The 15,238-nt window shown below is 41.5% G+C and overlaps 1 protein-coding gene across 1 annotated transcript in view; it reads left to right on the top strand.

Annotated features, from left to right (window-relative positions):
- The window catches only part of LOC308535217 (alpha-fetoprotein-like), a gene marked incomplete at both ends in the record, with an annotated part of 35,131 nt that extends 20,193 nt beyond the window's left edge, over window positions 1–14,938 (top strand). Inside the window, 4 exons of the mRNA XM_081114008.1 lie at window positions 901–1,039; window positions 1,648–1,874; window positions 9,719–9,851; window positions 14,894–14,938. Coding sequence (XP_080970134.1) covers window positions 901–1,039; window positions 1,648–1,874; window positions 9,719–9,851; window positions 14,894–14,938 — 544 coding nt within the window. The remainder of the gene's footprint in view (window positions 1–900; window positions 1,040–1,647; window positions 1,875–9,718; window positions 9,852–14,893) is intronic.
- Between the last annotated feature and the right edge of the window lie 300 nt (window positions 14,939–15,238).

The following is a 15,238-nucleotide window of genomic DNA, read 5'->3' as shown; positions in this document are numbered from 1 at the left end:
CATGTCATTTCCTCCAGGCCTGTCCAATTTCCCTGTGCACTTACATTCTATGCGCACCTACAGCACTCTGTACTCCTCTCACTCCGCCAAGTGTATTTGTCTCTCTCCCGACTAGAGAGTGATCCCTAGTGATTGTTTTCTGATCATTGCTGTAGTACCTACTCTTTCACATTGTAGACAACCAATAACAGCTTGAATGGTCTATGCATATGCTTATTTTGGAACCTGTTCACATCTGATTTTGAAGCAATCCAAATTAGCTATCACAGTTATCCTTGATAAGTAAAAAAAGATAGATTAGTGTGGAGCAAAATTTTTGTAGGTTATTTTTCCCTGAAGACAATAATTACTGAAGTCTTCAGAGTCTGACAAGACCAAGTTATTCAAATTATATTCCTAAAGATACAGTTTTAACAGAAACAAGTTGAAAACTGTTATGGATATTCACATGTCTCCACATTGTACATGAAAGAGATTGATATTTTTCCAAATGTTACATATTGAGAGGAAAAAATGTATAAAGCTAAATCTTCCCAGTAAACAGAAACAGAAAAATAGGATTTTACTGAATACCGGTGTAATTAGGGGCATAGTACTAATCTTCCACATAAATAAGGTCACATGAAAGCAAGAGAGAAAACTCCCAAAGTGGCAGTGTTTCTTTGAAGAACCCTTCTCTAAGCAACATGGTTAACATTACAGTGTGTGAGGTTGGAAGAGAATGCCAGGTATATTGAATAAGCCACTGGGCTATTGGAACAAGGACTAAAAGGATAGAATTAAACCCAGTTTAATGCCATATTCAACCTCAATCAGAGACAATATCAGATATTGAGGAAAACTCTGTAGACATCGTCATTCTAGGCACACAGTCATTGTAAGAGGAACTTATTCTTTCAGGCTCCTGGTCCATTATACTAAGAAAGCCCCACAACTACCTGCTCAAGAGTTGGTTATGTTCACAAAGAACATGGCGGCTGCCACCACCAAATGTTGCCCTCTAAGTGATGAACAGCAGTTTGTCTGCATGGAGGACGCGGTAAGCACATCCGTGACTTCATGTTTACCTGTTCTTGAAGTTCTAATCTCTAACCCTCAGCAAGCAATCTCATGTCAGGATACATCTATGACCTATCCATAGAGCCTCATAATTCTGTCCTTTATGTTTATCAGTTGATTAAAGGATATAATAAAAGACAGAGCCAAAACTGGTTTGGCTCAGTGGATAGAGCATTGGCTTGCAGACTGAAAGGTCCCAGGTTCGATTCCGGTCAAGGGCATGTACCTGGGTTGCGGACACATCCCCAGTAGGAGATGTGCAGGAGGCAGCTGATCGATGTTTCTCTCTCATCGATGTTTCTAACTCTCTATCTCTCTCCCTTCCTCTCTGTAAAAAATCAATAAAATATATTTTTTAAAAAAAGAGATGAGCAGCCAGATATATAGAGATTCATAGGGTGAACTCAAGTTGAGGATGATAGGACAAGGGAAGCCAAGTCTAAGAACTAGGCTGCGCCTGACTCTTCCTTTCCCCAAAACAGTGAAATCAAGGCTCTCGAGTGTAAGAATACTTAAATATAACCTTGTTTTCTGTGGGTAAGAAAATAACAACCTAATCGCTCTTATTTTACTTCTATTCTGGGAAAGGCTAAGCTAATTCTTGGAGCTTTATGCAGAAGACATGAGACACAGCCTATCAATGCTGGTGTGGGTCACTGTTGTGATGATTCCTATGCCTTCAGAAAGCTATGCTTTGATGATCTGCACATTGATGGAACCTATATTTCTCCACTTTTATCCTGTGACCAAATCATCAGCCTTAAAGGGGACTTATGCAGAGCTCAAAAGGAGGAAATCCAAATTGAAAAGCAAAAGTAAGAATTTTTGTTGAATTTGTTCATTACTGCCAACAAAGGAGCAGGTATAGAGAACCAGGTGCAGATATTAAGTGCTACATAATGAATGGAGCTGCTAAATATTATGTTAGGAGATTAAGTAGGATTGAGAATATTATGCAATTCTGCAATTGTGACTATCATGGGTGCTGCCCAAACTTGATCAGAAAATGAGATTGAAGTCTATTAATCAGAAAATATTGACATAGAAGTACATAAAAATAGGGTTCCATGATCAAATAAGGTTGATCCTTGCTCTTCTCAGAAATGTATACTTTCCATTAACAATGGAAGTTAGAGAAGTCCTGCACTAATCTATTTAGCTTGTTCTAACTTATCATCATCTGGGCCATAGAATCTACTAAGATTCTGTAGGACCAAATTAAAAGGATATAGAAATAGACTTTACTTCTTGATAAGCAGAGTTGGAAAGGGCGTGGATACAGAGAAATATAGACAATTGGGTCCATTTTTTTAATCAGTCTCATGTGAATTATTAATGTAGTTGTTGAAATTACAGACAATGATGAATGTCAAGATATGATGGAAAGTGAGGCAATTTATTGGGTCTGAGGCCATCAAAAATTAGGTGGCATGACTAAGCTTCTTATGTGTTACAGGAATAGATAGGGATGGGGGATATTATAAATTGATAACATATACTTAGAAGAACTATGGCTTTTAAAAGACATTGTAGGAGGGATGTGTTGGGAGTAGTAAAAGAAAACTAGGTGGTAAGTAAGTGGAGTTCAAGTAAAAATAGCCTTCTTTTTAGAGGCTTAGGGAAGCTGTTTCCTCCGGGGAGCCATGTTTTCCTATAGAGCAAGAAAGAGAAGTTAAGGAAAGGGGCTGTGGATATAGAGAGGTTTTTAAATGAGAAAGCCTAAAGTTACAAAGGAGACAGAAGATGACTTAGAGAGGGCCATAAGAGTAGGAGATGGGTCAGAGTAGGGATGTAGAAGCATCAGTATGATGACAGATAATCTGGGAGACTTACTTAGACTTCTGACTGTGACTAAGGTGGCTGAGGCATGACCAGCTTAGCCTTAGAAATAGCACAAGCAGCACACACAAACCTAGGGCAGCTGCTCTTGCCCCTGGCTATCAAAAGCATGGTGATTAAGAGCTCACAAGTGACTGACGTTTCCCCAAATTCTCCCTATCCCATACACATGGGTAGATGGAATGGAACACTTATGATCAGGCCTTAGAAAAGGGGCTATTTCTTTGCTGCTTCAGATAAAGAAATATCTTAGTGGCATCAATCATCCATCTCTTTACCCCACCCCACACTTAAGCCTAGAGCCAAGATATCCTCATGGTCCAGGCATTCTCCCTTAGAATGAATTCTGCTGTGGATGGATGTGATATTGAAAGCCTATTTGGCTTCAATAAAAGGTGACTGTTCTAGGAAAAGCCAAAGGGTGAAATTCTGGTTTCTCTGAGTCAGCAGGATGCATTGAAAGTCCTCCGAACCCTGACAGTGGGGCAGTTCCCATACAGTGCCCACCATACTTCCTGCCCTTCTCACATGCCCCTGGTCCTCCTTGCTCTTCCTCCCCCAAGAGCATTCGAAGTGGTAGTTTATTTGTAATTCATTTATTTATTTTAAGTCTTGCTTGTACAAGATATAAATATTATTAGTCCAACAATGTCAACTTGCCAAGTGAGGCTATGTTGCCTTGGGAATGAACACCTTCTCAGGATCAGCAAGCACAAGGTTGTCACGTGTTCTGTTTTATCACAGTACTTGCAATTCAGTAGCCAGCTGACCTTTGAAGTCCTTTCTTCATTTCCCAAGGCGACCTGATCACAAACTAGACTTTCAAACTTTCTAATAAGCACCCAAAGTACATTGTAACATTGAATTAACCATTCTTTCTTTAACCCAAACTTGATGTAGAAATATGAGGAGAAAGAAGTCTATTTTAGTTCTAGAGTGCAGGCTTTGCTTTCTCTTGAGGAAATTCTCTGGGCATAAATAGGCACCACTTTATGTATGTCATCTCACTAAATTCTTACCACAAAATGTATGAGCTACGTGATGTTGTGACTTCATTTTAATTATGAGGAAACTGAGGTGGTGAAAGTAAGACCTGACTGAGGTCCTGCAACAGGTAGCTAGGTTGCTGAGCTCGAATTTGCACCCAAGCAGTCTGGGTCAAAGAATATGTGCTTAACTGCCAACATCTAGCTATGAGTGTGCCCTAACCAAAGGGTTATAGTACTGGTTATTATTTGTAAAACATGGAACTCTTCATATAAGGGCTAGTTAAGAAGTGTGAAGTATTAGGAAACATCCTTATTCCAGGGAATTCATTGTGTTCTCTGTATAATTAACACCAAGACAGTTATTATAGGCATTTCTGAACCATCTTGGGTAGATCCACATTGGGAGTCAAAGCCCAGGCTGGAAAAAACCCTCCCACTTCCCAGTATAGTGTCAAGGGCTCTCTCCATGGTCTCACCCTTATATAATTCTGGCTGGTCATCAAAGCATAAATTCATACACACACACACACACACACACACACACACTACAACAAACGAACGGACAAACAAAAAACAAGGGAAGGGGCTCATGGAGGGAAAATAAAATATTCAGCAGGATAATAAAGGGAAAGTAGAAGTTGAAGTCATGGACTAAGATTGAGAAAATAAAAAGGAATAGGTGAAAAAGAATTTCAAGTCCAATTATGAAAACTATTGAGTTGAAATGTGAAGATTTAAGACAGTATATAAAATGGTGCATAAATTTGATGAAAATAAAAGATTAATACCTTAGAAAGAAAAACTAAAAACAGGTTCATGGCATTGAAAATTAAAAATAAAATGTCTAATCTAATAAAAGGGAAACATGCAAATGACTGCACCTCCGCTATGCCCCAAAGCCACGCCCACCAGCCAATCAGAGCGACTATAGGCAAATTAACCCAACCAAGATGGCGGCTGGCAGCCACGGAGCTGGAGCAATTAGGAGGCTTGGTTGCCCCGGCGATGGAGGAAGCCAAGCTTCCAGCCGGCCCTGGCTGGCTGTCGCCTCCGCAAAAGGCAACACAGTTTCAATTATAGAAGATAAATAAACCCCAGATACCTGCTTCCAGCCAGCCTCCACTGGAAGCTTGGGTGGCTAGGGGCCATGGCCAGACTGAAAACAGCCATCAGCCCCTCATCAGGATGGCCACATCCTCATGGGATGAGGGTCCCTGCTGGGGGTCTTGGCCAGCCTGCAAACAGCCATCAGCCCCTCACCCAGACTGGCCAGGCACCCCAATGAAGACCACCACACTGAAGGGGCTGTGTACAGCCTGAAAATGGCCCCCAGCCCCTCCCTCAGGCTGGCCAGACACCCCAGGGGCAACCCCTACCCTGAAGGGGTTGTGGCCAGCCTGAAAACAGCCCTCAGCAACTCACCCAGGATGGCCAGGCACCCCAGCGGGACCCCCACCCTAATCCGGGACACCCCTCAGGGCAAACCAGCTGGCCCCCACCCATGCACCAGGCCTCTATCCTATATAATAAAAGAGCAATATGCAAATTGACCCTAACAGCAGAACGACTGGGAATGACTGGTCACTATGACACACACTGACCACCAGGGGGCAGACGCTAAATGCAGGAGCTGCCCCCTGGTGGTCAGTGCGCTCCCACAGGGGGAGCTCTGCTCAGCCACAAGCCAGGCTTATGGCTGCCAGTACAGCAGTGGTGGTGGGAGCCTCTCCCACCTCCTCAGCAGCTCTAAGGATGTCTGACTGCAGCTTAGGCCTGCTCCCTGCTGGCAAGTGGACATCCCCCGAGGGCTCCTGGGATGCCAGAGGGATGTCTGACTGCCAGCTTAGGCCCAATTCCCCAGGGAGTGGGCCTAAGCCAGCAGGTGGTCATCCTCCTAGGGGTCCCAGACTGCGAGAGGGCACAGGCTGGGCTGAGGACCCCTCCCTCCCCGAGTGCACAAGTTTTTGTGCACTCGGCCTCTAGTCCTATATAATAAAAGGCTAAACGACTGGTTGCTATGACACACACTGACCACCAGGGGGAAGACGCTCAATGCAGGAGCTGCCCCCTGGTGGTCAGTGCACTCCCACAGGGGGAGCGCTGCTTAGCTAGAAACCAGGCTCATGGCTGGCAAGCACAGACGCAGTGGCAGGAGCCTCTACTGCCTTTGAGGCAGCACAAAAAGCAGTGAGCCTAGCAGTAAGGAGCAATAAGCAGGCAGGCAGTAAGGAGTGGGGGCTCCCGGACTGCGAGAGGGTGCAGGGATGGGCTGAGGAACTTTTGTGTACCGGGCTTCTAGTAATATATTAAAAAGGTAAATTAAACATTTTTAAACTAAAAGAATAGAAAGGATTAAAGGAAATATTTTTAAATAAAAACAGTCAGATTGAGAGAAATTGATCATAGTGGGGAAGGGCTGAAAAGGGCAGGAGAGGTAAGTCAACTGCAAGTTTATGACAAGTATGTGACATAGTTATTTGTGGGGTCTAGCTTCCATGTGGCACAGAGTTCCAGCTATAGAAATGGCGGCCTTATATCTGTAATGCTGAAGAGAGCTAGCATGACATCCTGATACCCCTGCTCTGAGTCTCATTCCCAGACCTCTGCCTTCTTCTTCTCCTTTTTTTAAAGACAATAAGGCATTTTAATTATTTAGTGCCCATAGAAAATTGAAGTTCTTGAATGTTTGGCTTGTGACTTTATTTTATTTTATTTTTTTCTGTAGTAAATAGATTCCTTTATTATTTTATAAATTACTAGAGGCCCGGTGCACAAAAATTTGTGCACTGGCAGTGGGGTGTCCCTCAGCCCCACTTGCGCCCTCTCACAGTCTGGGACCCCTTGGGAGATAACGATCTGTTGGCTTAGGCCCGCTCCCAGGTGGCAGAGGGCAGGCCCAATCCCTAGGTGCAGCCCTGGTCGGGCTCAGAGCAGGGCTGATTGGGGAGTTGGGGTGCTGCCTCCTGTCATGCACAGGGCAGGGCGGATCAGAGGTTGCGATACCACCCCCAGTCACACTCAGGGCCGATTGGGGGGTTGGAGCGCCGCCCCCTGTCACACTCAAGGCAGGGTCGATGGGGAGGTTGTGGCACCACCGCCTGTCACGCACAGAGCAGGGCCAATCAGGGGGGTTGGGGCTCCGTACCCTGTCACGCACAGAGCAGGGCCAATCAGGGGATGGGGAGCTCCCCGCTGTCATGCACAGAGCAGGGCCGATCAGGGGGTTGGGACATTCCCCCCTGTCACACTCAGGGCAGGGTCGATGGGGAGGTTGCGCTCCACCCCGTCACACACAGAGCAGAGCCCATGGGGGGGTTGGGCGCCTCACCCTGTCACACACAGAGCAGGGCCGATCAGGGGGTTAGGGAGCTCTCTCCTATCAGGCACAGCAGAGCAGTGAGCCTCCTAGCACTGGGATCAGCTGAGCAGCGAGGCCTCACTGCCCCAGTGTCAAGCGGAGCCGCGAGGCCTCCCAGCACTGGGATCAGCGGAGCTGCGAGGCCTCCTGGCCCCTGGAAGATTTAAGACAGTATATACAATGGTGCATAAATTTGATGAAAATAAAAGATTAATACCCTAGAAATAAAAAACTGAAAACAAGTTCATGGCTTTGAAAATTAAAAATAAAATATCTAATCTAATAAAGGAGAAACATGCAAATTGACTGTACCTCCCGGAGGCCTCATGCCTCCGCTGATCCCAGTGCTGGGAGGCCTTGTGGCTCCTCTGATCCCAGGGCGTGAGGCCTCGCGGCTCTGCTGATCCCAGGCTCGGGAGGCCTTGCGGCTCCGCTGATCCCGGTGCTGGGAGGCATATTACCCTTTTACTATATAGGAAAGAGGCCTGATGCATGGGTCGGGGCTGGCTCGTTTGCCCTGAAGGGTGTCCTGGATCAGGGTGGAGGTCCCGCTTGGGTGCCTGGCCAGCCTGGATGAGGGGATGATGGCTGTTTGCAGCTGGTCACACACCCTTCAGGATGGGGGTCCTCACTGGGTGCCTGGCCAGTCTGGGTGAGGGGCTGAGGGCCGTTTTCAGGCTGGCGGGTGACTGAAGCTCCCAACCTTTCCTTTTTTGCTTTTTTTTATTCTGGGATTTATTTACCTTCTATGGCTGTCACTGGAACTGAGAGCCGGCTTTAGCTCTGAGGCTCAGCTCTAGCTCTGAGACCTCGGCTGCTGAAAGCAGGTATCTGGATTTGTTTGGCTTCTATAATTGAAACACTGTTGCAACTCCAGCTCTGAGGCCCAGCTGGCTGAAAGTATGGGGTTTGTTTAGCTTATATAATTGCAACATTATTTCTTAGAGTGCAATCTCAGAGCCCAGCAGCAGCAGGCGAAGAACCTTGGCTTTCTCCTTCACTGGAGCAAGCAAGCCTCCTGTTCACTTCAGCTGCCTGGCTGCCGGCCGCCATCTTGGTTGGCAGTTAATTTGCATATCGCCCTGATTAGCCAATGGTAAGCATATTGGAGGTACAATTAATTACCATGTTTGTCTATTATTAGATAGGATACTTAAGCTAATTCTTTAGTTTAAAAGCATGTATCATTTTTTTCTTTCAGATGTATGGTATAGTGGTTAGATAATTATTTAATTTACAAAGTGTTCCCCCCAATATTTCCAGTACCCACCTGGCACCATACATAGTTATTATAATATTATTGACTATATTCCCTATGCTGTACTTTACATCCCCATGGCTAGTTTGAAGCTAACAATTTGTACTTCTTAATCCCTTCACCTCTTTCACTTAGTCTCCCAAAACCCTCCCGTCTGGCAACCACAAGTCTGCTCTCTGTGTCTATGAGTGTTTCAATATTATTTGTTTGTTTTGTTCTTTAGATTCCACATAGAAATAAAATCATATGGTATTTGCCTTTCTCTGTCTTATTTCTCTTAACATAATACCCTCTAGGTCAATTCATGCTGTCATAAGTGGTAAGATTTCATTCTTTTTTATGACTGAGTAATATTCCCTTATATATATGTATCACTGTTTTATATGGAGTCTACTGATGGGCATGTGGGTTGCATCCTAGCTTGACTGTTGTAAATAATACTGTAATGAACATAGAGATACATATATTTTTTCAAATTAGTGGTTTGGATTTCTTTGGAAATATACCCAGAAATGGAATTGCTGGGTCATAAGGCAGTTCCATTTTTAATTTTTTTGAGGAAACTCCATACTATTTTCCACAGTGGCTGCACCAATTTGAATTCCCACCAACAGAGTATCAGGGTTCCTTTTTCTCTACATCCTCACCAATACTTGTTTGTTGATTTACTGATGATAGTCATTCTGACCAGTGTGAGGTGATATCCCATTGCGATTTTAATTTGCATGTCTCTGATGATTAGTGATGTTGAGCATCTTTTCATATATCTATTGGTCATCTGTATATCCTTTTTAGGAAAATGTCAAGTCTACTTTTTAATTGTATTGTTTGTTATTTTGGTGTTGGGTTGTCTGAGTTTTCTAAATTTTGGATTTTTAACATCCTTATTGGATGTATCATTGAAAAATGTTTTCTTTCAATTAGTAGATTATCTTTTCTTTATTTTATGCTTTCCTTTGTTGTGCAAAACTTTTCAGCTCATTATCGTCCCATTATTTATTTATTTATTTATTTATTTATTTTGTTTATTTCCTCTTGCCTGAGGAGATGTCAGAAATAATATTGCTAAGAGAGACGTCAGAGATTTTACTGCCTATGTTTTTTTTCTAAGACTTTTATGGTTTTGAGTCTTACATTTAAAGCTTTACTCTATTTTGAGTTTATTCTTGTAGAAATCAGAGGTGCTTTTATTTTTGCAACTCATTTCTGATTCAGGCTCCTCAGCAACCTTGTGAAACAGAGACCATATGCAACAGAGATGCAGTTCAAACCAATTATTGTGGATTTTACTCAGCTGGTGAAGATGTGCTGCCAAGCAGAAAAACGTGAAACATGTTTCCAAGAAGAGGTATTTCTGTTTCCTTGTCTATTCTCTTAGCACTCTTAGGACTTATCAAAGTTTTTTAAAAAAAAACACACACACACAAAAACCCCTCTTTTCTCCATTCCAATCTGTAGTGGATTAGGAAAAAAATCACAGTCTAGATCAGCAATTTTCAACCTTTTTCATCTCATGGCACATATAAAGTATTACTAAAATTCAGCAGCATATCAAAAAAATATACTTTTTGCCTATGTGACCAAAAACAGTATAATTTTGACTGATTTACAAGAAAATAATAGTAATTACTAATCCTTTTTGCTCTAACATGACTTTTTTAAAAAAGCAGTTGCCTATACTTGTATATAAGAATTTCTGGTCCAAAGAAATAACCACTCAGACACAACCTTATTATGCAACATGACCAATAAGATTCACCTCTATTGTATGACTTACCTATTTACGGTTCAAGACAGGGCATTCATGCCTGATCAGAGTGGCTCAGTGATTGAGCATTGACCTTTGAGGCCGGAGGTCACTGTTTAATGCCTGGGTTGTGGGCTTAGTCCCCAGTAGGGGGCATGCAATGATTCTCTCTCATCATTTATGTTTCTCTCTCTCTACCTCTCCCTTCCTCTCTGAAATCAATAAAAATATTTTTTTAAAAAAGAGACAGGGTATTCACATCAACAGCCATTGTTGTTTTGGCTATTATCATTTTTTAATTTGATAATCAGCAGTTCTCAACCTGTGGGTCGCGACCCCTTTGGCGGTCGAACGACCCTTTCACAGGGCTCGCCTAAGACCATCCTGCATATCAGATATTTACATTATGATTCATCACAGTAGCAACATTACAGTTATGAAGTAGCAACAAAAATAATTTTATGTTTGTGTCACAACATGAGGAACTGTATTTAAAGGGGCCAGAGGTTGAGAACCCCTGAAAGGGAAAAGAGGTCAGTGTCCCTGACTAACTAGTCACGTATTGAATGTTTTAAAAATTCTGCAGCACACAGGTTGAAAATGGCTGATCTAGATCGACTGGTGTAATTGGGTTTAGGATATCTTAGGATATGCTAATATTTATATTTATTTGAGGAAACTAGGAGTGTTAGACATGATTAGAGATGAATACAGGGGTCATGCCACCAGATGCACTGGGGTTGTTTAGGATTGGGAGTGAGCAGAAGAAGGTAAATTGAAGACTTTGGTAATTGTAGAGAAATGGTGTCCTTGGAAATATAGAGAAATTTTAAAGAAATAATAGTTTAAAGATCTGTCTGAGCAAACTATGGTTTTGTTCTAGAAATTTTCAAGGCCACAATCAGCAAGAGTCACCAAATGTAATTTGGGGTTTAACTAGGAAATGGAAAGATTTTATTTTCTCAGTAGGCAGATCACTAGGTTAGGGAATTGGAGAAAAGAAAGAGGAAAGAACAAATGCCAAAACAGAGTATCTCTCTGTGCACACACACCGAACTGCCTACCAGGAGGCTGTTTTCAGTAATTAATGTAATTGCATATAGTTAACAAGCAAATGACTTTTCGTAAGATGATAAAGTTATGGGACTTAAATTTCATGGTGGGACAGAATATTCACGTAAATTAATAGAGAGGAGTTGGGACGGACTGCTCTTCCAGGGACATGACTTGAGCAGCAGAAACTCGGATACAGTGGCTAATAGTATCCAAGCAGAAAAATGCAAGGATAAAGCTGAAAAATCATAATAAAGCAGCCTTTACAGTCAAAACTGTAAAACCAGCTGAGGCTGGTTAGGACTGGGGCTAAGTTTAGCAATGGCCCATGAAAACGCTTTTATAGGTCGCAATTTTCATGAATGCCTAGTTACCTTCAGTAGCCCTTTTCTACCTATTCAGCTGTATTATGTGTGTTATATTAAAAGTCATATATCTATAGTCAAGTAAAGAGTAGGCAAATTACAGCTCTCAGGCTAAATTGGTTCCACTTCCTGTTTATGTAAATACAGTTGTATTGGGACATGGCATGCCCATTTATTTACGTAATGTCTACCATTGCTTTCTGTCTACAATAATAGAATTGAGTAGTTGCAGAATTAAGTTGTATCAGAAACTGTATAGTAACTGCAAAACCCTCCATATTTACTATCTGGCTGTTTACAGAAAAAAATTTGCTGACCCCCAGACTAGCCGATACACAAAATGAAAATAATGACCTATACTAGAACTTATTTAGTTATTTTAAAGCCTCTTTACTTTTTTGTGAAGTATTCAGAAAACATGTCTCTACCTGAGTAACAACAAATAAACACTTTTGCAGAAGGGCATGTGCCTGGGCATTCCCAAGAAAGTTTTCTTGCTCTTGAGTATGAATTGTGCTTGCTCCATCTATTTCATCATTAGCATGACAGCAAGATTTTTGTCTGCTTTTCCCTACACTTTTTTGCCTAATAGTAATTTTCAACCAAATAGTTGAAGAGCCCAAATATTTTTCATTTCCCTCCTCTTCTGCTTCTATTTTCTTTTAGTGTTTCTTCCCAAACTAAAGGAGATAATAGAAATTATCTAAAAAAATATTATGTTAATTAAAATTTGTTAGAATTACTTCTAAAATGTTTATTATAGGTAACTATGCATCATCTCTAAAGTTTAGTCAAGTTTACTTTTGTAAGTATTATTTTTTCTTTAAAAAAAATTTTTTTTATTGATTTCTGAGGACCAGGGAGAGGGAGAGAGATAGAAACATCAATTGCTGAGTGATTCCTTCCACGTCCTGCGTGGTTCAGGGTTCAATATCTGGAAGAGGAGCCGCACACAAATGAAATAGAAAAGACAAGAGATAATTTTGCAATACTGGGGGACCAGGCGGGCAAGTCCGGAAAGACTTCCTCCGCTGTGCTCAGGTCTCACCAAGCTTTTATTCATCTGGAGTAGCCCTTAGGGTAAGGAGGTTTTAATGACACACATCAGCAGACAATTTTCAGGAATAGGCAGAGTATCTGATTAACTCATCAACAGATCTCCAGGAGTATCTGATCAACAACAATCAGCAAAGATCTACATAAGCACCCAAGGAACCAAGTGAACTAAGGTGGAGATGCTTCAACCATTATCACCCAAATTAACTGGGTAGTTCACAGTTCTAACCTTCACCAGAACTTCAAAAGTTACTAGCCTTTCTTGGGGGGGTCTCTGTCTAAACTCAACTAGTAAAGACAACGAATGGACTCCGGCAATCAATTATGAAAGAGAATCATTGATAGGCTGTATCCTGCACGCCCTCCACTGGGGACCAAGCCCACAACCCTGGCAAGTGCCCTGACCAGGAATCAAACTGTGACCTCTGAGTTCATAGGTCAATGCTCAACCATTGAGCCACACCGGCTGGGCTGTATGCATTTTTTGAAATGGTCACAAGGAAGACCAGGTTTCTGGGTCCTCATATTTTTAAATATTATTTTATCATATATTTGCACAGTATTTTTGATGCTATGTCAGTTGGGATTCTTTGGTTGTAAATAATAGGATCAAATTGTAGCTAACCTAAGTAAAAATTAATTTATTGAAATGACAGTGGTGGCTTCAGGAATCTTTAGGAAGTTTAAAAAATAGGTGAGGCAGCAGACAAGAGCCAAAGGAGCTCAGAATCAATGGCTCTCTGGTCTTCTAGTGCTGGTACACCTCTTCACTATTCTGAGCTCCTATTCTGAGCTCCTATTTCTACACTTTGATATATCAGTTAATATCATACCAAAGGCTTTCCTTTGGTTTCCCAGAACTTCACCAATGTCTCTTACATTGATGTGGGATTGATAGGGCTTTATTCTTTAAAAATTTTTGTACATTTTTACTGTTATTGAATTGTAATTTTGGAAAAGATGAGAGACAACACATTTTAAAAGTATATTGGCAAATTATGTCCAAAGAGTTTCCAGATTGGAAAAAGGATTTAAAAGTATGTCCCAAAGGATATGGAGAAATAAACTGGTAATGTCTATTCCAAAGTCTTAGGAAGGGTGACATGCTAGCTGTCTCCCAAGGTGTCCAGCATTATGGGAAATCAAAGAATGGCTGATTTGGTCTCAGGGTAAGATGTTTCCTCTTTCTTTTCTCTGTTATCTACATTCCATCAGAGAAGTCCAAATTTTGTATTTTAAAATCTTGCTTGTGCCTTATCTCAAAATATGGAATTGTCATCACTTCTTATCTCATTCTGGGCATTCTTCATTATTATAGTAATCTTTTCCAGCACCTCCCTTCTTCCTTATCGTTACCAAAAAATTCTTCCCTCCTTCCCCAGCATTTGTTATCATAACAAATAAGAAACTATGGAATAAGTAAGGTCAGGAAAGACTGATATGTAGAAATATGAGTTTCCCCAATATTGTTAGATTCAGAGAAAATGAACAAGATTAAATATGAGAATCTTGAGGTTGCTTATAGCAAAGTTGTTACGAAGATTGATATAAAAGTCATGGCTTACCAAAGAAATGACCATACTTAAACTCCAGAGGTATTTTTAAAAACAAGCATAAATAGATTCCAATCTCTCTAGATAATTCAGGTGTGGTGCTGTTTGAGGGCTGGAAGGAGGACTAAATTAATAGACTTCTAATATTTTCCACAGGATCCTAAGGGCTCTTAGGAGTGTAAGCCATTTATTGTGTGTGTGTGTGTGTGTGTGTGTGTGTGTGTGTGTGTATCTTAGCAGTGGAGTTCTATGTGATGATTTAGCTCAAAATTAGCCTAGAGCAGTTTTAAAATTCAGTGAGAAGCTGATGTTGATTGTCCATTTTTGCCTTTCAGCAAATCATCCCATATTATTTTTGTGAGGAGGCAGCAAATTTTTATTTATTATAGGTCTGGGGTCCTGAAAATGGGAGAAACATTGCAGTTAATTAAATCCTTAAGCTAAGGGACTGGGCCTGTGGGAAATTCTAAGACAGTGAGAAGCAGGCACTCAGAGCCCATCTCAGGAATGAAATAGGGAAGCCTTAAAGATGTTCTGTATGGGGGTCAGAGCTATTTAAATGTTTTTGTTTGTTTTTCCCTCTCTCACAGATGTGCTTATTTCCTTTTTTCCTTAGGAGTCCAAACTGATAGAAAAGTGCCAGTCTCTCTTGGGAGGCTAAATGATTCCAGAAATATCAGTGTAAGATGATTGCTGAGATCTGCATTTTGCTCTTCATGAATAATGAAACCCATGTCTAATATTCAAACCAGCAATTATTTTTCAGCTACTCACAACATTGCCCAAGAACTCTAGCCAGTCTACACTGAATTCTCCTTTCCTACTCAGCAGAAAAATATGCTTATTGTACAACCCACTTTCATTCTCCATCCCCCCCCCCATAATTTTCCTGCTTCTTAGAATCAGCAACAGAAATAGGAAGTCAAGGCATCTTTGAAGAGCCTCAGGTAGATGGAATGGG

The sequence above is a fragment of the Myotis nattereri genome (genome assembly GCF_964212035.1).
Source record: "Myotis nattereri genome assembly, chromosome: 1".
NCBI classification, from domain to species: domain Eukaryota; kingdom Metazoa; phylum Chordata; class Mammalia; order Chiroptera; family Vespertilionidae; genus Myotis; species Myotis nattereri.
This window is presented reverse-complemented; position numbering and strand designations above follow the sequence as displayed.